The following is a 25,450-nucleotide window of genomic DNA, read 5'->3' as shown; positions in this document are numbered from 1 at the left end:
GTGTTTTATTGATTGTTATGATAACATTGCGGTTACGAGGAGATATGACGGAGATGTTGAAGATAATGAAGGGTGTAGACATAATTGCAGATGAATTGTATTCAACAGAGTAGACAGTGACAGAACCAGGGGCCACACCCTGAGAGTGAAGAAGAGGACAGTTAAGACGGTAGTAAGGAAGAGGACTTTCAATCAGTGAGTAGTTGATGCATGGAATGTCCTCCCTGGAAAGGTAATGGCAGCAGAAACAGGAGATAATTTTAAATTATAATTAGATTGGTACCTGGAAGTTATGGAGGATGTTGATGAGTGTGAGCATTGATGGGTGATTGTGTGCGCGTGTGTGTACAGAGTGCTGTTGGTGGGGGTCTTGTCGAGGGGTGTCGCCCATCGGACCATGTCCTCTCCCCAAGAAATTTTAAAAACATTTTACATTTTCCTTTTTTTTTTTTTTTTTGTTTGTTTGTTTGTCTGTAATCACGTATAAAAAATTCTGCAGAGCACAGTTATCATTGGAAATTTTTGTAACTTCGCATATCAAAGGCCTATAGAGGTCCCTTTCAGCGCACAAAATTTTGAAGGTCAAAGGTCAAGGTCACTTTGTCGAAAATCAGGGGAGTCAACGAAACCCTTATTTTTTGATCGGATCGTCTTCAAACTTCATGGGAATATAGTTCATGGTCTGGCGCTCAGCTGATTAATTTTTGGTGGCGATTGGCCTTGACCTTCATGGTTAGCACCTGAGGTCAAACGTATTTGACCCCAAGGTCAAATTTTCAAGTTTTAAGAACCATATCGTGTAGTACCTCAAATTGAACACCTCGATGAGTGCTTTCTAGATTTGTCAAGCTTGAGACATTATGACGTCATTTAGTGACGTTATGAGGCAAACGCATATTTTTCATGGTAACTCTGTAGAACGATTCTCATCGGAATCTCTCGTAGGCAGATATTCCTCAAGGAGTCGCTCCTGGTGGATAGCAGCTCTGTTCACCTCAGTGTGACCTTAAAGAAGTCACACGTGGCCACCTTTTGGCAAGATACGGGTCACCCCGCGGGTGACATTGGTTTTATTTGTGGTGTTGATGTGGCGCAGGCATGATAGGGCAAATAGCCTCCTCCTGCGTCTAATTACCTCCACCACCGAAGGGTGAAGGAGGTTATGTTTTCACTCATTTCTGTCTGTCTGTCTGTTTGTTTGTGTACAGGATATCTCAAAAAGTTGTGGACGGATTTGGATGAAATTTGGTGTGTATGTGACAAGGAAGATTTGATTCAATTTTGATGAAGATCTGGATCTGATAAATTTTTGTTAAGTGATTCTTCACCCCTGAGAGATATTGCTAAACTGATATGTCACACAATACCTCAAAAAGTTGTGGACGGATTCGGATGAAACTTGGTAGACAGGTTGGCTGTACGACGAGGACGAACTGATTCGATTTTGGTGAAGATCCGAAACCAGATCTAGATACGAGGATTATTTAATTATTAAAATGATTCTTCACCATTGAGAGGTAGGGCCAAAAACGATGTCGTTCTGTATCGGATGATATTTCAAAAATGTATTGGGCCCGATATGTTCTCATGGATCAGGCATTAGGTGGCGGAGGGATACGCTCTACCGAGTAGCCTTCCAGTGTCCTTGTGTATCCTCGTGTAACTGCTTTGTAGCAAGGTGTTCATTGTGGCTCATGGCAGTATTTATTTACTTACTTACTTACTTAGTTACTTGCAATGTTGCATCTTGCATGTTTTGTTGTAAGCCACTGAGATAATATTCTGTGTATCTGTGAACTAATTGAAATGCTTCATCAAGGGGGTTTATGTTTTTGTTCATTTTTGTTTTCTGATTCAGAAAACCAGGCTGGTGCAAAGGGAGGACACATACCCCAGCACTCACTGTCAAGTTCTTAGAAAGTAGGGTTAGTAAAGCTGGGGGGTCCAGTGGGTGATGCCTCCCAGAGGCTCCAGTGTTTATTCATGCCTGTTTTCTAATCGATGTTGGAGTGCAATTCCCTTTTGATGGAGGGTAATCGTTAGATGTTGCAGGTTGGACGATAATTGTTGGAGGGTAATTCAGTTTTAAAAGCTTCCCTTTTAATGTCATTGTGTAGATGTGGCTGCAATCGTCTGCCAGATGGGCACATCCTCGCATCTTATTTCCTCATTACATCCCACTTGCCGTGATGGGCACATCCTCACATCTTATTTCCTCATTACATCCCGCTTGCCTTGATGAGCACATCCTCACATCTTTGTTGCCTCTTTCCATCCCGCTTGCGATGAATGCGTAGGCTTTGACAGGTGTGTTTTTGGGCTGATTAATCGGTCCGGTTTCATTCCCCTCACAACTCCAATGTGTGCTTTTTGCAGACAGAGTGTTTATTCACAAATTCTGACATCTTTTGGATGGATGTTCGTGGAAGGAGGTTCAATATGCCACTGTGTCTTTCATGAAGAGTCGTTGGGTTATCGCTGGCACCTGGAACAAATTACTGCCAATATCACCTTCAATCAAGCATCAGGCCTGGTCAGCCGGCTCAAAAACGTATTTGGGCCAAAATATTCCCTGGTGAACCCCACAATTAATTAAGTAGGGTGGGATAGTTGGGGTGGACAAGGAGGCCTATGTGCGAGGAATCTGTGAAGGGGTAGAGCATCACCTGTGGACAGGTGATTCTCGTCCCGCTTACAGGGAAATGCGCGCATTGCATTCATCCAAGCCCATCCCTCGGAGCACTGCAGTTAGAGCAGAGAGTGGTAGGCTCTTAACAGAGGAGTCTGAAGTGAAGGCCCGCTGGGCCGGTTAGGGTTATCCCGCTGGGCCGGTTAGGGAAGGCCCGCTGGGCCGGCTGATCCACCAGCTGTCGAGTTGGACGTCAATGGTGTTACAATCCCTGTTGCTGACCCTCCAATCAATTGTGGTCCACCTTCACTTGTGGAAACACGGGCTGCGGTGACCCGGTTGAAACAGGGCAAAGCTCCAGGGATCTGTGGCATCCATGCCGAACTTCTCAAGGCTGGTGGAAATGCTGTACTCATGTCGTTGCATGCAGTTTTGTGCTCTGCCTGGAACACAGGCATCATCCCAACTGACTGGAAGAGGGGCCTTGTTGTCCCTCTCTGGAAAGGGAAGGGTGATCGCCAAGACTGCAACAACTACCGAGGGGTGACGCTGCTCTCAGTGCCGGGCAAGGTCTTTGCTCGGATAATTCTTGATAGGGTTCGCCACCATCTGCTTGAGCACCAGCGTCCAGAGCAGTCAGGCTTTACACCAAAGAGGTCAACGATTGACCGTATCCTTGCTCTTCGTGTCCTCACCGAACGCAGACAAGAGTTTCGGCAGGGGCTGCTTGCAGCCTATGTTGATCTCTGTAAAGCGTTCGATTCAGTGAATCGGGATGCCCTCTGGAGGATTTTTGGTCTTCGTGGGGTGCCACCAAAACTGATCGATCTGATGTCTGAACTCTACTCTGGTACTGAGAGTGCTGTGAAGTGTGGTGGTACCATCTCTGACTTATTTCCAGTTGTTACTGGAGTTCGTCAGGGCTGTGTACTTGCCCCCACACTTTTCAGTACTTGTATGGACTGGATTTTAGGGAGGATGTCGGAAAGATCAAGCTGCGGTGCATCGTTTGGGAATGTCAAGATCTCGGACCTTGATTTCGCAGATGATGCAGTCATCTTTGCGGAGACTTTAGATATCCTTTTGGGGGCCCTCGAGGTGCTGAATGAGGAGTCGGAGCCGCTGGGATTACGGGTTTCTTGGGTCAAAACTAAGATCCAGGCTTTCAATGATATCTTGGATGCTGTTGTCCTGTCTGTGTCTGTTTGTGGTGAGGATGTTGAGGTCGTGGAGAGATTCACTTACCTTGGCAGTGATATTCATGTCTCTGCTGGCTGTGAGTCAGAGGTCAATAGACGTCTGGGTCGGGCCTGGGGAGTCATGGATTCACTGGATCATGGGGTGTGGCGCTGCCGGTACCTGTGTGGGAGGACGAAAGTCCAAGTCTTCAGGTCCTTGGTACTTCCAGTCTTGCTCTATGGATGCGGGACTTGGACTCTGACCAAGGATCTGAGACGGAGACTTAATTCCTTTGGTACCAGGTCTCTTCGGAGAATCCTTGGCTATCGCTGGTCGGATTTTGTGTCCAACGAGCGGTTGCTGAGAGAGACTCAGATGAGATTTGTTACCTGCATAGTCCGTGAGCGTCAGTTGCGGCTGTATGGACATGTGGCTCGTTTTCCTGACGCTGATCCTGCTCACCAGATTCTCTCAGCGAGGGAGTCTCATGAGTGGAGGAGGCCAGTGGGCCGACCACATGCCTCGTGGTTACAGCAGGTTGACCATCATCTCAAGGAGATGGGGATGGGCCTGGCATCTGCCTGGGGGATGGCCAGATGGAGGCCCCTGGAGTACCGGCGGAAAGTGGACGCAGTGACACGCTGTTCTGGCACATGCTCCCATACCTGACCTGACCTGAGTTTGCGCTTTTGTGGTAGTTGTAGTACTTTTTTATTTTCTGTTTCATACCGTGGATCCATTCAGGGGTGGGTTGCAGGAGGGAGAGGTTGAGGTTAGGGGTGAAAGGGGTCGTGGTTATAAATGTAATGCTGTGATGTTGGCTGATTCCGAAGCACATGGAAGATTATCTTGGGAAAATGATAGGGTGAAAAGAGTAGAGATGTGAGAGAGTAGCAAAGATAAAGGTTTTTAGGACTAGTGAGCTGATTCCATCCGTTCCAGTTGCAGAATCAGAGTCTTGGGTTGCTGGAAACTTCTCCACATTCTGAGGTGAAAAAGATACAGAGTCCAGGCGCAGTTGGGTTTGACTGTGCCCCACCCCCTCACTCTCTGCACCCACCCTACCCACTTTATACAGGCAAACACTGGATTGAGGCATTCAGCCTTCTCACGAGCTGAGTCGGTTGTGGTGCCATTTGAAGTTAGACGAAGGATGAACTCCAGAGACAGATTTAACGAGGCGCCACCGGGTTTTAGAGGTGGGAGACAAGTTTGAAAGTTGGCTTGAGGTTGGACAGATGTTTCCTGGCTCCACTGAGAGTGGATCTCCAATTGTTGTGGGCTTTGTGGAATATCTGTTGTTGCCTTCCAGGAAGACATGGCAAGTCATTTCAGATCGATGACCTCACCACAGGATTCAGTGTGTCATGCGTGGGAAGAAGAGTAGGTTAATTGAAGGCAAGATGGGAGGGATCTGACCATCAGAGAGAACAGGTTTATGTTGAAAAATTCCCAGGCTGTCACTTTCAGGGGTAGCAGATATCGGATACCATTCCTGAAGTGAGATGGCTGCTTGTAGTCCCTTTTTGTCTACTTGAGTGAACTGCTATACTTTCTGGCACTGAGGTGGCTCTTTCAGAATCGCCATGGAGATATTGACTTTCACAAGCACATGATCAAACTAGAAGGGGCACTCGGTAGAGCGCATACCTTCACCGCCCCTACTTTTTTTCCGGGCACATTTGAAAAACGTCCATGACGTCACAACCATCAGTCCGATGGACGTCAAATTTGGTGTTAGACGTCATTGAGGGCAGTCCAACAAAATGGAATGATAATCACTGAAAAAAATCGAAAGTTTAAAAATGACGTCATCTTGTGACGTCATTTTGACGCACTTCCAATGACGTCACTACCAATCGCGGACTACCATCCTGAAAGCTCTTATTTCACGGAACATTTTAACGTCGGTTTCATGTCAATAGCTCTATTAGATCTGAAGTTATGCCTACAAGTATATTTTGACCTTGACTGTGACCTTGACCATAGAGTTAATTTGCAAAACCTGTTGATAAATAAGCAGATATTTTGGTACTGATAATAATGCCTGGATTTGGGACAATTTCCTTTACAAATTACATAGATATTTGAATATAAAATATCAGGACATTTTAGCCACAATTGAAAAACGTTATGTTCAAACGTCAATGACGTCATAACGGTCAGTCCAAACGACGTCAAATTTGGTGTGTGACGTCCTTAAGGTAAGTCCTACAAAACGGTATGATCAAAACTGATGAGGTCGAAAATTGAAAATTTACGTCATCTTGTGATGTCATTTTGACGCACTTCTGATGACGTCACGTCAAATCTGACACCACGTACCCGAAAGGTATTTCGTCATGGAACAATATGGCATTGGTTGCATGTCGATAACTGTCTTATGAAGGAAGTTATGCTCAAAAGTTTGTTTTTGACCTTTTCATGACCTTGACCTTTGACCCGATCGCTCCCAAAATCTAATCAAATCGTCCTTGGATAATCACGAATCATCCCACCAATTTTCATGCAATTCGGTTTAATACTTTCTGAGTTATGTGAATAACAAACAAACACACAGTCATATTCACAAATAAATAAATATACAGCGACCAAAACATAACCTTTCGCAGAATGTGAAGGTAATGAACCAATTGGAACAGAGGAAGAGCAGGAGACATTTGTCATCACCAAATCCAGAACAGAAATTTTACCATTGTCAGAAAGTTTATAACTTGAGTCACAGACATCCTTTACTGAAGTGCCATGGTTTGTGAGAGAGATACCAAGCCAATTGGCATGGTAACAATTTAAATCACCACATATGAGGAAGAGAGAGTTGGGGTAAGTGGATAAAAGTTGGTCCATGTTATGAGAGACAGAGACATGTGGTGTATGTGTATATATATATATATATATATATATATATATATATATATATATATATATATATATATATATATATATATATATATATATATATATATATATATATACCACATCACCTATATGGGGTCGTCACTGTTTGGAGGACTATTGAACCTACAGATAAACAAGAGGTTGGAGCAAAGGGGAAGTCACAGCAAAAGGTATTCCTGGAGGGTGGGGGTGGAGGAGCATTACACAGACACTGAGAAATGGAGTTCTTGATGTAAAGTGTAACTGGCCAGCTAGGGTTTCAGGCCTATCAAACCCGAGGAGACGATAGCCAAGGAGAGACATTAAGGATTCAGGGATGTCCTGTGGAAGGATTTTGTTAAACAGATTATGTCCAGTTTGTCAGCAGATGCCGGGATTGAGTTGCATCTGGTTGGAGCAGAGGCTTCGGATGTTTGAGGTCCACTCAGTTAGAAATTGTGGAGGAGGCACTATTGGCAGGGTGCAGAGATGTGGAAGGGGGGGGGTGCTGGTGGGAGTTTGGGAGGGGGAGTGGAGATTGTAGGGTGAGGGGGAAGAAGAGGGGAGGATGGGTGTGGAGGAGAAGAAGGGCTGTGAGGAGAAGGGAGTTGGGGTGAGGGGGGAGATGGGAGCTGGAGATTTGGTGAGGAGGGGGACATGGAGAAGGAGTGGAGTTGGAAGGGCTCGGGTATGTCAGAGATGTGGAAGAGGGTGCTGACGTGGAGCGGTTTGACACCGTTGATGGACTTAATGTGGAATTGATTGTCTTGTGCAGACAACTTCTGCAAACTGGACTTTTCAAGATTTCCAATCTGGATATACGAAGATGGACATCATGGGAGGTGTGAATGAATGGTTGTTGAAAGCATGGAGGGAAGTGGCGCTGTGTGTATGAGAGGAGTTTGATGGACCAAGCGTTTAGAAGTGATATGTTTTGGAAATGAGCAATAAGAAGAAGAAGAAGAAGAAGTGGAGGGAGAAATAAGGAAAGTGAAGCATTTTAATTTGTTTTTTTTTTAAGCTTTTACGGAAGAAGCATTTCATTCAATCAAGATTCAGGTTGGATATATTGAGAAACGGAAGGGATAAAGAATGAAGGAAGGAAGGAAGGAAGTACATCCAGAATGATTTCATGGTTTTTTGATGGGGAAGGAGTAAAATAATATATATATATATATATATATATATATATATATATATATATATATATATATATATATATATATATATATATATATATATATATATATATATATATATATATATATATATCAGACACACCTCCTGACTTATGAATGGTTTGCATAAGCAGGGACAATTGCCTGGGTCGCAGACGGATGGTTGTTCTGTGCGGATTATGCGGTTTTATCATGTGAGACAATACGTGGCGATGCTCACCATTAGTCAGGAGGTGTGTCTGATGTATCAACGACGAATGTGGTCATCATTGGTTAGATATTTATCGGTATACCATCTTGATGAGGGCAAATAACCCCCAAATCTGGATCTGTGGTTCCGTTTGATGTTTAACTAATGATGACCACATAATCTTTGTCTCTCTGACAGTCACCATGCCAAAGCCTCTGTGTTGGAGGTGATGCTTTGGTGTGGACTGTGTCCAATGAGGATCGGCAGAGTGCTCGTCGCATTCCACATGTTTCAAAATGTATTTATATGTACTTTGAAACGAGGAGTGGGAATAGGATAAAGTTGAGGAAGCTGAAAGGACTACTTGGGTGAAAGGAAGTGGAATGAGGCGTGCGGCATCGTAGCAGAGAATTTTTCCTGAAGAAGAAGAAAGAGGAGAAGAAGAAAAAATAACATTTTATTACTTTCAAAAATTGACAAAAGTCTGTTTTTGCACTGAAAATCTTTATATTGTAATAAAAAAATTTTAAAAACTTGCTATGGATGCTGATTCCAAACCACATGTGCTCCCTGTCCCAGAGCATAGCTGAGGTCTTTCGCTGTTTCATCTGCATGGAGAAGTTACGAGATGCAAGGCTTTGCCCACACTGCTCAAAGCTCTGCTGCTTCGGTTGCATACGGGTGGGTGTGGAGGTTGAATTAAATGCTTTAAAGCAAGATTGTTTGCAATAAAGTAGTCCTTTTATATTATTGTGGATTTTCGCCCGTCCGGCGTGCGGGCGACCGCCTTTAGCTCAATTGCGGCCGTGCACGCCCACCGAACAAGCAATCAAGTCGCAGCTTTCGGATCAACGCCGAAACCCAGTTACGGGTGTTTTTATCCACACCATAAACCAGCCAACTCTTCTGTCCATGCGCTACAGGGTCGATCGCCGAATTGTCGATGTACCTAATTATTCGCGCGGACAGAAATGCCGGGAGTTTATACCTCAACGGAGCCTGCACGAAAACGAGTCGCTTAAGCAGCTCGTTCCGTATGCGATTGCCGAGCGGTTTTATATCGCCAAGCCCCGTCGGACCAGATGTACATTTTATCGGCTTATAATCAGCCAGCTAATTATTCCAAACGCAATTATGGCAGTCAGTGGAGGAAGTTACACTACGAGCAGGTGACATTCAAAAATGGGGACATTTATTTCCACACAGGCATGCAAGCAATGCAATGAATGGGGGGGGGGGTGGGGGAGGGAATGGGGAAAAAAGACACGAGCAAAAACCTACAGCCGATGTCTATTTATAATCTACGTGCACTGAATCAGTTTGTTACTTATGGACAAGGCGCCACAGACTTTCATGCAAACCCCCAAGAAAGAAAGGAAGAACCGGGCTCGTAAGCCTTTATAATTGCTCGGAGCCGGGATGACCGAAGGGGCTCCAAGAGACTGAGCGGGCTACCTGCCACCCTCTTGGTGACTCGCTGGGCGACCCTCGATGTCTCTGCCCGCACTCCAACCTCCGAACTCTCCAGCTCTCTTCCCGACTCCACCACACCAGCGCAGCGCGAACTTGAACGCTTTCTCCCAGCGTTCTTCTCCAAGGTCTCTTCCCGACTCCACCACACCAGCGCAGCGCGAACTTGACCGCTCTCTCCCAGCGCTCTTCTCCAACTCGTTCGTTCTTTGTCGACAACTCGGCGTCTCTTCAACCGCTCAACTGGACTCCAGGCTCCAAACTCCACTCTCCGAACTCCAACACTCAACTCAACTGGACTCACCAACTCGACTGGCTTCTCGGCGTTTCAGCACGGCTTTTTATCGGATTCGGGGGGGGGGGAGGGGTGCTTGCTCTTTCACCTTTGACCCTTCACCCCCGGCTGGCTCTGCCCCTTTCGCCGTTCTGATCCGATCTTTCCGTTAAACGTGGACGTGTTTGGAATCACCGGCTTCATGCGGTTTTGGTGAAGATGGTGAGGAGATGATGGTTGTGGGGAAGATGGTGAGTTGATATGGCAGTTTGTGGAGAAGTTGGTGAGGAGATGTTATGATGGTGGTTGTGGAGAAGATGGTGAGGAGATGATGGCAGTTGGATGGGTTGGCACGTTCCGCGGATCCACCATGGCCCACGTGGTCAGTGCTCTCATTCGCCCGATTCTGCTATTGTGTGCATGGGGCTAACACCGATCCATGTCATGATTTGAGGGGAACGATCAGATATAATAATTAGATGGAGGTTTGGAATGAAAAAGGATATAGATATGTGTCAGATGGAGAAATGGAGATAAAAGAGAATGCCGATAGAATTAAATCCAGAAATGGGTGAACAGAACGCGCCGCCCGTATCTTGCACAACATGGCATGGTTGTCGTTTTACTATTATCGGCCTATGACTATGTAACTATTGGCACCAAGCTACTAGCCACACTCTTGCCGATCTTGGGTCATTTGCTTCTGTGTTGTGCAAAACTACATCCGTGCAGCCTTTTTGAGAGATTCACTCGTATGCCTTTTCAATGCAACCAGCAATCTCATCTCAGATCATCGGAAGCTCGAGCCGATCATCTCGAGCTGACGAGCATACTGTATAACTTGCGGCAAAAGTTGGTTTGAGTGATCGCTTGAGGACGGGAGCTCCGCGCTGTGCCGTGCTCGTGCGGTTCCGTCGAGGCCTTCCTATACCTCTCCCCCAGCCGCACAAGTGCTGCAAGTCCTCCGCGAGGACCCAAATTCGGATTTACCTCAGAAATAAGCAGAAAAGAAGAGAAGAAATGAAGTTTAGTGGTGTAAGCAAACCTAGCTATGATTTCCCCGCAACGCATGTCCCATCAACCCACCAGACAAAAGGGAAAGGATTGTCTAAACGTATATTAATGGAATAACTGTCTTGGGACCACTATATGTTGGATGCCATTGCCTTGGAGACATGTGGTTCTGAGAACCGCAAATTATATATATATATATATATATATATATATATATATATATATATATATATATATATATATATATATATATATATATACACACACACCATACAGCAGTTTTCCCCTCTCTTGTCTCCACCTATTTCCATGGCAATGGCTATGATTCTTCTTCCCATATGTCCGCATTCCATTCACTTTACTTCAACAGGCCATCCTTACTGTATGCCACTGTGTCCATGCAGAACCAATAACGATGGAATCCTCTTTCTTTACTTGCACCGCAAAACTCTGGAATTCCCTTTCCTTTAGCTTTTTTTAGCACTCAGCCCGAATTGGGCTAAGAGGTATTGTAGCGGGTGTCCGGACGTCTGTCCGGCATCTGTCAACTTTTGTTTTCCGTCAATTTCGAGGAGAACGCTTTGTCCGATAAAATCCATTTTTGCAGGGTGTGTTGGGGTTGAGTGGAGGAAGGTTCCTTTCGAAAATGGGCGCGCTGTGATTTTCAATGTGGCCTCCATGGCAGCCATCTTGAAATTGGTTTCCATCGATTTCGAGAACACCTTGTCCAATTAAATCCATTTTTGCAGTGTGTGTTGGGGCTGGGTAGAGGAAGGTTCCTTTCGATATACAGCACAATCCGATATCCAATATGGCGGCTAGGGCAGCCATCTTGAATTTGGTTTCCAGTCAATAACTTGAGAACGGCTTCACACATTGATTTTATTCTGGCGATGTGTAATGGGGTTGAGTAGAGCAAGGTTCCTTTCCAAAATGGGCATGCTGCGATTTACGCTGTGGCCGCCACGTCGGCCATCTTGAAATTGGTTTCCGTCAATTTCGAGGAGAACGCCTTGTCCGATTAATTCCATTTTTGCTGGGTGTGTTGGGGTTGAGTAGAGGAAGGTTCCTTTCGAAAATGGGCGTGCTGTGATTTTCAATATGGCCACCATCTTGAAATTGGTTTGCGTCAAGGGGCTGAGTGGTTACGCCCGCTTTGTGGTGCTATTTTTGTTACAGGTGGTCATCTTGAATGACTTTGGGTGTTGCTGTTCTCCTGTAATTTGAGATTGTTCTGTTTTTAAATCAACAAAATGCTTCTGTTTGTTATAATAACTAGAAGCACCCGCTCCCTACGGGAGCTGTCAAGGGGGTCATGTTGTTATATTAATGCCTATTTTACTCCAAGGGGTCCCAGAATTGCACACCCAAAAAATGGTTGCGATCGGTTCAGCCGTTTTTTGCGGTACCTGGGAACAAATGGACAGACAGACGGTGAATTGTAGTAAGATGCTCGTCTGCATTAGATGCATTCATTAGTTTATCCTTTGTCATTACTTGTGGCATCATGTTGATCAATATCATGGAGTACGAGAGTACTCCATATGTAGGTATGGCATGGGAAAAAATTGGTTTCCCCTTCAGATGTGCACAAAATAATATGCTGTAAAGCTTTCGAGTGAAGTCATACCTTTAATTCTTGAGCATTTTCAGAACTCATGAGAGTGATAGACGTTAGAATATATCATGAAAATATCAAATCGGGAGGGCACAAAATCGCCAAATTGTACTTTTTTTTTTTTGTCTACACTGGAGGCTCATGAGAGGTAACAAACAGAGCGTACAAGGGGAGCAGGGGATGAGGGGTGGGAGAGGGAAGGAAAAAAAAAAACCAGTGTGACAGACATGAGGAGATCTGTGGAAGGGAGAGGGATGGAGTGGGGTACACGGTAAACATGATGGACACTACAGGGACTTTGAGGAAGGAAAGCAGGGAATTTGAAGGAGGTGGGTTTGGGGTGAATTAGCGGGGTGAGAAAAGATCGAGGTTTTGGATGGTTGAAGATAAGAGATGGTGGTGAATAGCTGTTTTGAAGACCTGTAGTAAAGAGTGGGATTGAAGCTCGTGTGGGAGTTTGTTCCAAAGGTGGAATGAAAGAGTGAAGGTGAGCAGTGATTCTTGATTTTGGTAGTTTTACCAGAAGCGGCTTGCTGGTGGGCCTTGAGTGCCCTGCGGAAATGTGGGGGGGGGGGGATGTACCTCAGACAGAGCAGGGCGCAAGGCCGGAGAGGAGACTGCAGAAGACAGACCACCGACCTTCCTGCGGTGAGAGATTGAGAGACCCAAAGACTCAGCCTCTTCACGGGAGATACCCATGATCCTAAATGCCTTGGTTTCCGTAGCGTGAAGCCGAGAAAGGTGAGGGGCAGGGTCATCAGTCCAGAGGGGAGAGCAGTACTCCATCAGGCTGTGGACAAAAGCTTTTGACATGGTCAGGAGCTCAGGTGTGCCAAGGAAGGACTCGCACGACGGAGGATGCCCAGTCCGCGACTGGCTTTGGAGGCCAGCTTGTAAATGTGGCTTTCCCAGGAACGATTATGGCATAAATGTCATCCAGCCTTGCACAATAATGGCTGAAGCGATTACAATGATTCTAATGTGAGTAACCGACATTGTCTCTTGGGTGTTGCACCCGTACCATAACAAAAAAATTGAATGAAATAAAAACAATACAACCACCATACACCCCAAGCTGTTTAACACCATTTGCACATCTGCACATGTGCATGGAGAAGCTGTCATAAAACGCACCTTCTGCCATAAAATCCTTGAGTTTCCTGTGATGATTAGAAGCCGTAAACTCAAACATTTCCCACAGCGCTGTGATGGAGCATGGAGGTGTGTTTGGGTGCGAGTTTTACAGAGAAAAGCAAACGAGTTGCGGCCTTTATATTGAGCAAATCGCTTAACTGCGTGCGGCCAAGCACGAGGTGTCGCATGCAGAAGTGTCACTGCATCTCTTTAACGCTTCGAAGTTCATGATGACAAAGGACCAAGTTCATAGGGGGGTATTCAATGTGGTGGATCTCAAGACTATTTTGTAATGATCTCCGGTTTACCTCGAGTCGGTTAACATGCAAGACCCTGGAGGGGTTGTATCTCTTGTCCATGGGTCGTTTCAAAGGTTTTATGAACCGACATAATTTCTTTCAATTAAAAATGTTTATTTATAAATTTTCAATAAAGAAGTTATGTAGTTTGTAACAATAAATCTTTCTCGTTAAATTTGCTTGTAAATAGAAAAGAACAAAACTATTTCTTGGACGACATGGTATATCGTTCCGAGTACATTTTGAATTTCCTCCATGGAGGCAATTCGAGCGAACTGTCCAATGTCCTCCACCTCGTTACTGTATTTGCCTCATTTGGACACAACATCATCGTTCGGTACTGCACTCCCCTCCTACTGGTCCCCCTTCCCCCCGCCCTTCTTGCTTCCTGCAACCCCCTTGTTCAGCGCTGCACTCATCATTTCAGTACTACATCCCCCTCGCCCTATTAATTTGTGACTGCACTCTCCTTTCCCGGTTCTCATTGTTATAATGGAGTACGGTAATAATCCATATGTATGGATGACGCAGGAAAAAAATGTTCACCCCATCAAATGTGTTTGAAATGATGTGCTGAAAAGCTACTTCGAGTGAGGTTGTAATCCTTTTAAAAGCCATATCTTTATTCTCAAGCGTTTTCAGAACTAACAAGCGATAGACGCCAGAATACATTGCTTAAAGTACCAAATTGGAAGAAGTACGCACACTCTCCTCAAAGCTGTCTTGCCTGGGTGTGAATGTCGGCCCAGCTAAAAACTGTAATCCTGGAGTTTCACAGGCAGGGTGATTCATCAGTGTGTGTGCCATCCCTCGGATGGACGTTCAACTGGGCATCCTGTCTGTCGGCATTAGTTGGATGTTAAAGATTCCACGGTGTCCTTCACAACGAGAACCCTGAACAAATTACAAATTCCTGCCCTAACCTTCGTCAAATGTCAGGCTTGGCCAGCCGGTTTGTGAAAGACCAGCCAAGCTCCCCCGGCCAACCCCACAAGAAGGTGTGAATAATTGTGGCTGTTTGAAAAGAGGAAGTAGTAGAAGAGGAGGCCAGCACAATACTGGCTGAAGTGATTACAATGATTCTAACGGGAGGAAGTGACATTGTCTCTTGGGTGTTGTACTCGTACCACGTGTACTCGGTCAGGTTCAAGCATATTTGATGCATCCACATTGACCTGCGGATTCATCTTTACTCCTGATATTTGACCTGCAGTGTATCTGTATTACTGATATTATTTCATGCACATTTTAATTCCAGAAATATAATACATGCACGAACTGAGTACTTCAACACATGATTTCCACTTGACAATTGAAGCATAATTCGATGCATGATTCTCTCGTCCCCCTCCCCCCCCAAAAAAAAACAAAAACACAAACAGAAACCAGCCAGAAAAATAATACATGAAAAATCCTATAATTGGGATGGTATTCCCCCCAAAAAAAACATGGAAGGAGTGACACCACAATCGTTTTACTGATTGCCATCACATCTTTTGATATTTTTGTCATAGGTGACTGTAGTAATTGTAACAATTGTATGAAGATGCATGTGTGAGAGAGTTGTACATTTGTAGTGTGGGTTGGTGTAATTGTGTGTTTTATTTGTCATGGAATTGAGAGGGAAAAATGTCCAAAGATGTTGTGATGGCAATCTGTAAAAGTATTGTGGCGTCATTCCTTCCTTGTTATTCCTTGTTTGGTGGGGTTTTTAAAAAATGTTGAAATTCCATGTGACATGTTATTAATTAATTGATTTATTTAATGTTTTCTTTTTTTTCTGACTTAAAAGCAATGGATTAACAAGTGTTTACAAAAAAAAAAACTTTGGATGTGACATTAAGCTTGCTGACTTCCCCTCTGATTGTACATCTTTAACCCATTTTCCAAAGATGAAATAAGCATTCTTCTGTTTTGCTTCCTTACTCCGTATTCTTTTTCTTGTTATCCAGCGCTGGCTTACAGAGCAGAGGGCACAATGTCCACACTGCAGGTTTGATCTTTCTCTTACCAAAAGCATAGGTGCAAATTTGGCTAAAGATTATTTTGAGATCCAATGCATGACTTTCCCAGACGTGGCCTTCATTGCCATCATCATGTTGTCATATTTGTGGCGTGTTATCCTGGTCGATTGACGTTGGTCCTGTATTATCATGCCCAGAGCCCCTCTACAACTGCATGAATTGGTGAATTGTCGTTGGGCAGAGGAGGTGACTCAGCAGCTGGACACACTGCATCAGTGTGGACTGGCAAAACAGGAAGATGGTGACAAGGACAGGTTGGTGGATTTTTGTGTTAGAATTTGAACCTTGTGAAGTTAGTGATGTTACATATTGATTGATCAAGGGTGGCGGTGTGCATCAGCTCAGTTTGTCAGCAGTGAAATCAAATCGGATTAAACTAATGTTCTGGCCTAGTACCAGCAAAGGTGACTGCTGATGAGCAATCATGATTTGAAATGGATTAGCTATGCTGCACCAGTTGTGTACACACACCATCACATGGTATCTTTTCCAAGATGATGTCTTTTTGTTGGTGGCAATACCAAATCGGTTCATTGTAGCAAGTCTCCCAGAATTGCACGACATACAGCAGCACGGCCTTCCAAACGTGACTTGCCTTAATTCTTCATGAAAGTGATGCCGTATGTTTTTATTGGGCTTTTTTTTTTTCTTCATGAAACAAATCGCTCGTGAAGTGGCGACCTGTCATACATGATAAGGGGAGACATATAGTTTCGGCGGCGAGCACGACCGCGAGATGGAGCAGTAGAGTCGGCTCCACCGAACACCCGTAATTTATAGGTTGTCACCCCGGATAACTGCGGAGCCGACGGGTCCCTTATAGGACCGAAGATCGCCAATAGGTCGACCACGTGGGATAGGGTTGATTGCCAATTTCAATTTACCTAAATACCCACGTCATCCAAACTACCGGGGAAATTCACCCTCGGCAGGATCTGCGCCATCCAGGCCGTTACCGAGCCGGATCCAAGCCGTACCCCGAGCGGAGAGTACTAGATTCCTGCCGGGCCGATTGCACGATTACGGCAACAATGAAGCCTCCTAGTTCCCGTTCGCAGCATGGAAAACCAATGATAGAAACACAGAAACGAGCTGATACATTCAACAAAAGGGATATTTATTTACAATACGCAGGGAGGGGAACACAGAAGAGCAGAGTTATCCAACTATAAGAAATGCAGTCAATGTACAAGCAAAAGCACTTATACAGTTGCTACTTAAAGACGGGCCCACACACAGACACACACACACACACAGGAATGGACCCGTCAGGTCTTTATTGAAGGCTTCCAGCTTGAGGACAGGTGAGCTGGAGACCAGAGCCTGTGCTTGGACCTGTCCACCTCGTGTGGTCTTCGACGATCCGGCTCGGCAGGACTCGAAACCGCAACACGATGCTGCTCCAAGCACCAGGTACCATGCTCTCCAACCGGTCACGCACCAATCGACCAAGATCAAGGAGAAGATCAGAGGTGACGATGATCCAGCTCGGCGGGACTCGAACCAGCAACACGATGATGATGACCACCACAACCACGACCACGACCCTCTTTTTTACCCAGCCTGGGGTTCCTCTTTTATTTCTTTTTCCTCCGGGGTGAGAAAATCACCGTCTGAGGCGCTCTCCACCCTCAGTGGACATGGCGTCGTATTAGTCGCTTTCTGTGGCAATCTCAATCCCATTGGCCGGGGCGTCGTGGGAAAGTCGCTCTCTGTGGCAATCTCAATCCCATTGGCCGGGGTGCCGTGGGAAAGTCGCTCTCTGTGGCCTGATTAGACAAGGGGGCACACCCCTGCCTTCCTGGGCGGAGTCCCGGTCTAAGGTGATGGAAATCTCCGCCCACGTACGTGGCCGAACGCACGTGGTCCATGGCGTCGGTGTGTGAAGTGAAGTGAAGGAGGTTTGTTGTACCGAATCTCCGCAGCGCACACATGTAATTCCCATTAGACACAGGTAGGGGGCCCTAACTATAAACACACACTTTCTGATATAACGGTTCTCTAAGGACCTGAATGTTGAGTTCAGTAAGCTTCCAAATTCGTAACAATATGTACATAGATGACTTTTGAACTTGTCTCAAATTCGGAACATTCATTCATCTCTCGGGAAAAGATGTAGACTTGCAGAATTTTCCACGGTTGGTTTCTTTGAACAGCCAGTAATAACACGTCTTCGAGCCTTTTTTTGTTTTTTTTAATTATTTTTCTTTCATTGCAATTGCGACGAACTGGGCCTGTGTCAAGTCACTTCCACTTTTTTTTCAACAAAGATAACAATGGAACATTATTGAGGTTCAGTTTTTGGTTTAACCTCTTGATGTACAATTTGAGATATACAAGCATTTTCATTGTTGTCATGTGTTTGTCACCTTAAAAAATATCATTGTATGAAGTACAAGGAAAGATATCTTGTCATACGAGTAGTGGACAAAAAAAAATGGAAACACCAATGTAAAGTCACCAAATAGGACATTTGGCTACCATGTGCATCCAGCATGGCATGTATGGGCCATGGCATGTAGAGTCCACCAGCATCTGGAATTCTGCAGGAAGGATGAGGCACCATTCTTCCACAAGAAAGTCCTTTAACTCACACTTGCTTGTTGGCGGTGGAAAACGTCCCAGGCGTTGTTCCAGAATATCCCAGAAATGCTCGATTGGGTTCAGATCTGGTGACAGAAAGTCATGACATATGGATAACATCAGTGTCATGCTCATCAAACCACTGGGTGACCACACATGCTCTGTGGATGGGAGCATTGGGGAGTCTCCTCTTGTAGCCATACTAGCCATAATTATAGGCAACCAGTCTTGTGCAGAATTTTTATACATGACCCCAAGCATGCTGGGATGTCATTTGCTGAATTAACACATGGGCCACACAATGTGGAAGCCATTGCTTGGTGTCCCTCATTTACCTGGGTGTTTCCATTTTTTGTTGTTGTCCACTACCTGTATATCTGCAGTGGAAGAATGATGTTGCACCTTCGATTATCGCTACATTTTCACGAGTTTGACTGTTTGATCGTCCCTTGCCATTTGGTAAAACTATTGAAAAATATACCTCAAGCTTATCTATCTTGTATACAGGTGTGAAATCCATAATGAGAAACTGAGTGTGTTCTGTTGGACGTGCAAGAAATCTATCTGCCACCAGTGTGCTCTCTGGGGCGGCATGGTAAGACTTTGTTGTCTCTGTCGGTTCTGAGTAGGCGCTTTACTTGTATAATTTGCCTTTTCACCATGCCTTGCACATTACAGTTTGGGCAACACTCTTGGTCCCTTCCATGCTCATCTTGCTCTTCTCATGATCCTTTTTCTATCTGTCGCACGCATTCTCATCCTGCCATTTTTCTTTGCCTTTTTCCCATGCCTTATCTGTAGTCTTTTGACCAGCCACCCTCTATTGTTTCATTCTTCCATGAGCCCTGACTTCTGTGCAGGAAAAAAAAATTACTCCCCACTACCGAGGCTGTGTTGTATAGAATATATTTCTTTAAATATTTTAATTGATGGGGATGTATGATAATGATATCTAGATGAATGCTGCTCATCTTGAGAGTGTAATGTCCTTTTAAACTTTTACCTTCCACATAACATGCTGCTTACCCAGGAGAATTTTTTTTTACCCCACAGTTCTTTACTTCTCTGTCCCTTTCACATCGGTTTTGCTAACCCCGTGATTTTATTAACCCAGGACGAGCTTCCCCAGGGTATTTCAGTGCCTTTTCAAACTCTATGTTCATGATTACTGTCCCGTGAATCGAGTTCGACCCACTATGCTTTGCTTTACAGTGCCCGCATGCGCAGTACTGTCACAAAACAGGAAATGGTACACGTTCCGAAACCTCGCTTGCCGTTTTTCTTTTGATTTTTAAGATTTTTGCAATGATGGAGTATACGGTCCAGCCAGAGTAGGCGACGCTGTCATTATCTTTGAACATTAAAAAGATTTTGAGTGCTGTTTGAGGCTTGTCAAAGCCAGAAGTGGCTTGTTTTTGCTCTTGCATTGTCCGTGGCTTTGCTGGACAACATGCTACATGTCGACTGAGCATCAATACAGTGCATATAGAAAGTGTACACCCCCTTTCAAAATTTTCACCTTTGGCCGCCTTATAGCCTGGAATTAAATTGCATTAAATCAGACTTTTTCCACTTTTTATTTACACACCGTAACCCACAACTTTCAAGTGAAAAACAAATCATAAAAATTTCAGAAAATTTATTTAAAAAATACAAAACTGGAATATCTTGGTCGGATAAGTGTCCAACCCCTTGTAATAGCAATTGTAAATGAGCTCAGGCGAAACCAATCACCTTCAAAATCACAAACCAAGTTAATTGGCCTCCACCTGTGTGAAATTGTAGTGATTCTGATTACTTCAGAATAAAATCAGCTGTTCCTGCAGGTGTCTTCTGCTGGGTAGTGCATTTCACAGCAAAGACAACCACCAAGGAGCTTGCATTAGACCTCTGGGATCAAGTTTTAGAAAGGCACACATCAGGGGATTGGTATAAAAATATTTCAAAGGCCTTGAATATCCCTTTCAGCACAATCAAGACAATCATTAAGAAGTGGAAAGATATGTTACCACCAAGACCCTGCCGAGACCAGGCCATCCCTTCAAACTGGATGACCAAGCAAAGAGGAGACTGAGCAGAGAGGCCAATGGCAACTTTGAAAGAGCTACATGCCTTTATGGCAAAGACTGGTCACTGTGTGCATGTGATGACAAAATCCCAAACACTCCACAAGTCTGGCCTATATGGCAGGATGTCGAGAAGGAAGCCATTACTCAAAAAAAGCCTACCTTGAGTTCTGTTTGAAGTATCCAAAAAAACATTGGAGATTTTGAAGCCATGTAGCAAAAAGTTTTGTCGTCTGACGAAACCAAGATGGAACTTTTTGGCCTAAATGCAAAACGTTACATTTGGCGCAAACCCAACACAGCACATCACTCAAAGGACACCATTCCTCCTGTAAAGCATGGTGGTGGCAGCATCATGTTATGGGGATGTTTCTTCTCAACAGGGACTGGGGCACTTGTCAGGATGGAAGAGAATATGGATGGGGCAGAATACAGAAAAACCCTGCTGTCCTCTGCAAGAAAGCTGGAATTGGGATGGCAGTTAATCTTTCAGCATGATAATGACCTGAAGTACACAGCCAAAGCTGCACTGGAGTGGCTCAGGAACAAAAATATGAATGTCTTTGAGCGGACCAGTTAGAATCCTGACCTAAATCCAATCGAAAATCTGTGGCATGACTTGAAGATTGTTCTCCATCAATGCTTACCATGCAACTTGACAGAGCTTGAACAGTTTTGTACAGAAGAATGACAAATATTGCCCAATCAAGGTGTACAAAGTTGGTAGAGACCTATCCCAACAGACTCACAGCTGTAACTGCTGTCAAAGGTGCTTCCACTAAGTATTAACTCTGGAGGGGGGGGGGGTGGACACTTATCCAACCAAGATATTCTCGTTTTATATTTTTTTATTAATTTTCTGAAATTTGTATAATTTGTTTTTCACTTGAAAGTTGTGGGTTTTTATTTTTTTTTTTTTTTTTTTTTTTTTTTTTTTTGTATACCTTGGTCGAGGCTCGTATGAGAGCTAACACACAACTCACAGCAATGAGGCATGAGACAAGAGGGGCGGGAGTGGAAGGGACAAAACATTGGGGAACAGACACAGGTGAAATGTGGAAGGGAGAGGGATGGGGATGGGACGGGGAACATGGCGAGGGGAAGATGGACATTAAAGGGACTTTCAGGAAGGAAAGCAGGAGAATTGAAGGAAGTGGGCTTGGGTGGATTATCGGGGGTAGAAAAGATCGAGGATTTGGATGGGGGAAGATAAGAGGTGGTGGTGAACAGCTGTTTTGAAAGCCTGGAGGGAAGAATGGGAAAGAATAGAGTGAGGAAGTTTATTCCAAAGGCGGGAAAAAGAGGAATGAAAGAGTGAAGATGAGCAGTGATTCGTGATTTTGGTAGTTTTACCAGAAGGGGGTTGTTGGCGGACCTTGAGCGCCCTGTGGAAATGTGGTGGGGACAAATCGCAGAGAGAGCAGGGGGGCAAGGCTGGAGAGGAGTCGGTAGAAGACAGAAAGACCACCGACCAACCTGCGGTGATTGAGTGAGAGGCCCAAAGACTCAGCTTCATTGCGGGAGATGCCAATGATCTTAAAAGCCCTGGTTTCGACAGCGTGAAGTCGAGAAAGGTGGGAGGCAGGAGCACCAGCCCAGAGGGGAGAGCAGTACTCCATCAGGCTACGGACAAAAGCTTTGTAAGTGGTCAGGAGCTCAAGAGGGCCGAGGAAGGACTTTGCACGACGGAGGATTCCCAGTCGGCGACTGGCTTTTGAGGCAAGGTTGGAAATGTGACTTTCCCAGGAAAGGTCATGGCAGATAGTGAGACCCAGAAGCTTGAAAGAAAAGACTTCTTCCAGAGGATTGTTGAGAAAGTGGATGGGGGGGTTTTGTAAACGGTCCTTTCGAAGAGACATAGTGAGAGTGTGAGATTTGTCTGGATTGAAAGACATGTTCCACGTGTTGGACCAGTTTGTGATTTTATCCAGATCTGCAGTGAGCGAAGAAGCTGCTGCTTGCCGGTCTGAGGGATGACAGATGGTACGGCAGAGGGTGGAGTCATCGGCAAAGAGAAATAGAGGATTTTCCAGAGAGTCCGAGAGATCATTGATGAAAACCAGAAAAAGAACAGGGCCCAGAACGCTACCTTGAGGAACTCCAGCCTGCACAGGAAGAGGGGATGAAAGAACTCCATTTAGGGCCACACGTTGACTGCGACAGGAGAGGAAGTCTGCGAGCCATGAGGGTTACAATGTGTAAATAAAGTTGGAAAAAGTCTGATTTAATGCCATTTAATTCCAGGCTATAAGGTGGCCAAAGTTGAAAATTTTGAAAGGGGGTGTACACTTTCTAGAGGCACTGTAAACGATACTTTTGACCTTTCACCACACACAATAATGTAAACCTTTACCTCACAATTAAATAAACCCCACTTGTTTCACACTTCATCACATACATTGGGGTACATTGTTACCTCTGAGATAACCCTTATCCTGAACAAGGTTAAATACCCCGCGTATCAACCCTTAAAATGCCTTCCCCCCAGTGGAAAAAAAGTGTATTGTGAAAACTGAATTTGCGGAGGTCATGGTGGGGTAGAATCGGATTTACCTCCGAGATTTTTTTGTGTGTGTGAAAGGGGTATTTTGGTGGGCACTTATTTCTGTTATCATCTTTGAAAGTTTGAAATTATATTTTTTTATCTGCTGCTTTGTCACTTAGGTCATGAGAAAACCCAAATTGTGCAATGAATGTTGTGCTAATTTGCATCAACAAATATTTCGCTTTTTTTTTCTTTGGTTTCGAAGGTTCATGGAAGAGCCTTCACTCGCACCACATCACATTTCGATTCACCATTCTGTGCAGCGTTCGATTCAGTGAATCGGGATGCCCTCTGGAGGATTCTTGGTCTTCGTGTCGTGCCACCAAAACTGATCAATCTGATGTCTGAATTGTACTCTGGCACTGAGAGTGCTGTGAGATGTGGTGATACCATCTCTGACTTGTTTCATTTGTTACTGGAGTTTATTAGGGGTGTGTATTGGCCCCCAAACTTTTCAGCGCTTGTATGGACTGGATTCTGGGGAGGATGTCTGAGAGATCAAACTGCTGTGCATCGTTTGGGAATATCAAGATCTATGACCTTGATGTCGCAGATTATAGTCATCTTTGCGGAGACTCTGGATATCCTTTTGGGGGCCCTCCAGGTGCTGATTGAGGAGGCAGAGCCACTGGGATTATGGGTTTCCTGGGTCAAAACTAAGATCCAGGCTTTCAATGGCATCTTGGATGCTGCTATCTTGTCTGCACCTGTTTGTGGTGAGGATGTTGAGGTCACGGAGTGATTCACTTACCTTGGCAGTGATATTCATGTCTCTGCTGGCTATGAGCCAGAGGTCAATAGATATCTGGGTCGGACCTGGGGAGTTATGGATTCACTGGATCATGGGGTGTAGCGCTGTCGGTACCTGTGCAGGAGGACGAAAGTCCAAGTCTTCAGGTCCTTGGTGCTTCCAGTCTTGCTCTACGGATGTGAGACTTGGATTCTGACCAGGGATCTTAAATGGAAACCTAATTCTTTTGGTACCAGGTCTCTTCAGAGAATCCTTGGCTATCGCTGGTCGGACCTTGTGTCCAACGAGCGGTTGCTGAGGGAGACTCAAATGAGATTTTTGTCCTGCATAGTCCGTGAGCATCAGCTGTGGCTGTATAGACATGTGGCTCATTTTCCTGATGCTGATCCTGCTCACCAAATTCACTCAGCGAGGGAGCCTCGTGAGTGGAGGAGGCCAATGGGCCGAGGAGGCCACATGCCTCCTTGGTTGCAGCAGGTTGATCGGCATCTCAAGGAGATTGGGATGGGCCAGGCATCTGCCTGGAGGACGGCCAGATGGAGGCCCCTGGTGTACCAGCAGAAAGTGGAAGCAGCGACTCACTGCTCCAGTGCGACGCACTGCTTCCATACCTGATCTGACCTGACATCACATGCTCATGAGAAGAAGACACCAGGCAACACAGGACTGGACTTCAGACAAACATGTCGCTGTTGACATGGTGAAGGTGGAAATAACTTCCCCAAAAGTCTTTAAACCCTCCGCCATATTTTTAGCGCGTCTACAACGGAGTTGCAAAGAGCTGTTAATGCCATCATGATGTCCAGTTCATTAGTCAGTCAGTCAGTCCATCCTTCCTTCCGTCAGTCAGTCAATGCGTCCATTAACATTTTGAAGTTTTTTTCTACCCCTCCAAGGCGGCTTGACGGATAGTTTTTAAGCTCGGCATGATTATTCATGATGTTGATGCGCAAGAAGTAATGGAGCCCCTTTTTATTTCCATCCAGGTGGTCAGATGCATAGATTACATTTTGAGTTAATTAGCTAATTATGTATGTCAAACATATCGGGTTCCATCATCCCACGAGATGTTTCGTTGTTCATTTTAAACCTCTTAAGATAAATCACTTAATTACCCTCGTCAGAGGAGGGCGTCAACCATAAGAGACTTTAGGATTCCTAAAGGCCACAAGCCGCTTTCGAACCTTAAGACCCCTCTGACCATTTAGAAACCTAAGACCTTTCAATGCCCCTAAGGCTCTATCACCAAATTCAGCCTGACTCCGACTAACCTCCATCTGGAGATGAGCTTCTGTCCCACTAGGGACTACTCATTGGTATCTCTATCAGCTGCCTTTCAATACACCTCCTTAAGATTGATGTTCAATGCATCAAATGAGTGCTTTTCTTTTCTCCATCATCTGACAATTTGATAATCCTTTGCTGTCCTGTGAAACTCACTGCTGGCTTTTCCATGGGCCTTGACCTTTGTCTTCGTCTCTTGAAAAAGAAAAAAAGCCTTCTTCTTACAGCTTTCTTACAGTCAACCCCTTTCTGGTGAATCTCCCAAAATCCAGAATCGCCGCTTACCTCCATTCATTTGTTCCTCTTTTTTTTTGTTATTAATATTTCTTCCATAT

General features: G+C 44.9%; 1 protein-coding gene across 1 annotated transcript in view; it reads left to right on the top strand.

Annotated features, from left to right (window-relative positions):
* The window catches only part of TRIM37 (tripartite motif containing 37), a gene marked incomplete at its 3' end in the record, with an annotated part of 187,900 nt that overhangs the window by 1,253 nt on the left and 161,197 nt on the right, over positions 1 to 25,450 (top strand). The window contains exons 3-7 of the mRNA XM_085876555.1: positions 1,859 to 1,925; positions 8,633 to 8,734; positions 15,815 to 15,855; positions 16,024 to 16,140; positions 18,977 to 19,064. Coding sequence (XP_085732681.1) covers positions 1,859 to 1,925; positions 8,633 to 8,734; positions 15,815 to 15,855; positions 16,024 to 16,140; positions 18,977 to 19,064 — 415 coding nt within the window. The remainder of the gene's footprint in view (positions 1 to 1,858; positions 1,926 to 8,632; positions 8,735 to 15,814; positions 15,856 to 16,023; positions 16,141 to 18,976; positions 19,065 to 25,450) is intronic.

The sequence above is a fragment of the Eptatretus burgeri genome, chromosome 4, assembly GCF_056783735.1.
Source record: "Eptatretus burgeri isolate ZD-2024b chromosome 4, Ebu_testis_v1, whole genome shotgun sequence".
Lineage (NCBI taxonomy): Eukaryota > Metazoa > Chordata > Myxini > Myxiniformes > Myxinidae > Eptatretus > Eptatretus burgeri.
The sequence above is the reverse complement of the archived record's forward strand: the minus strand, read 5'-3'. Positions and strand labels throughout refer to the sequence as shown.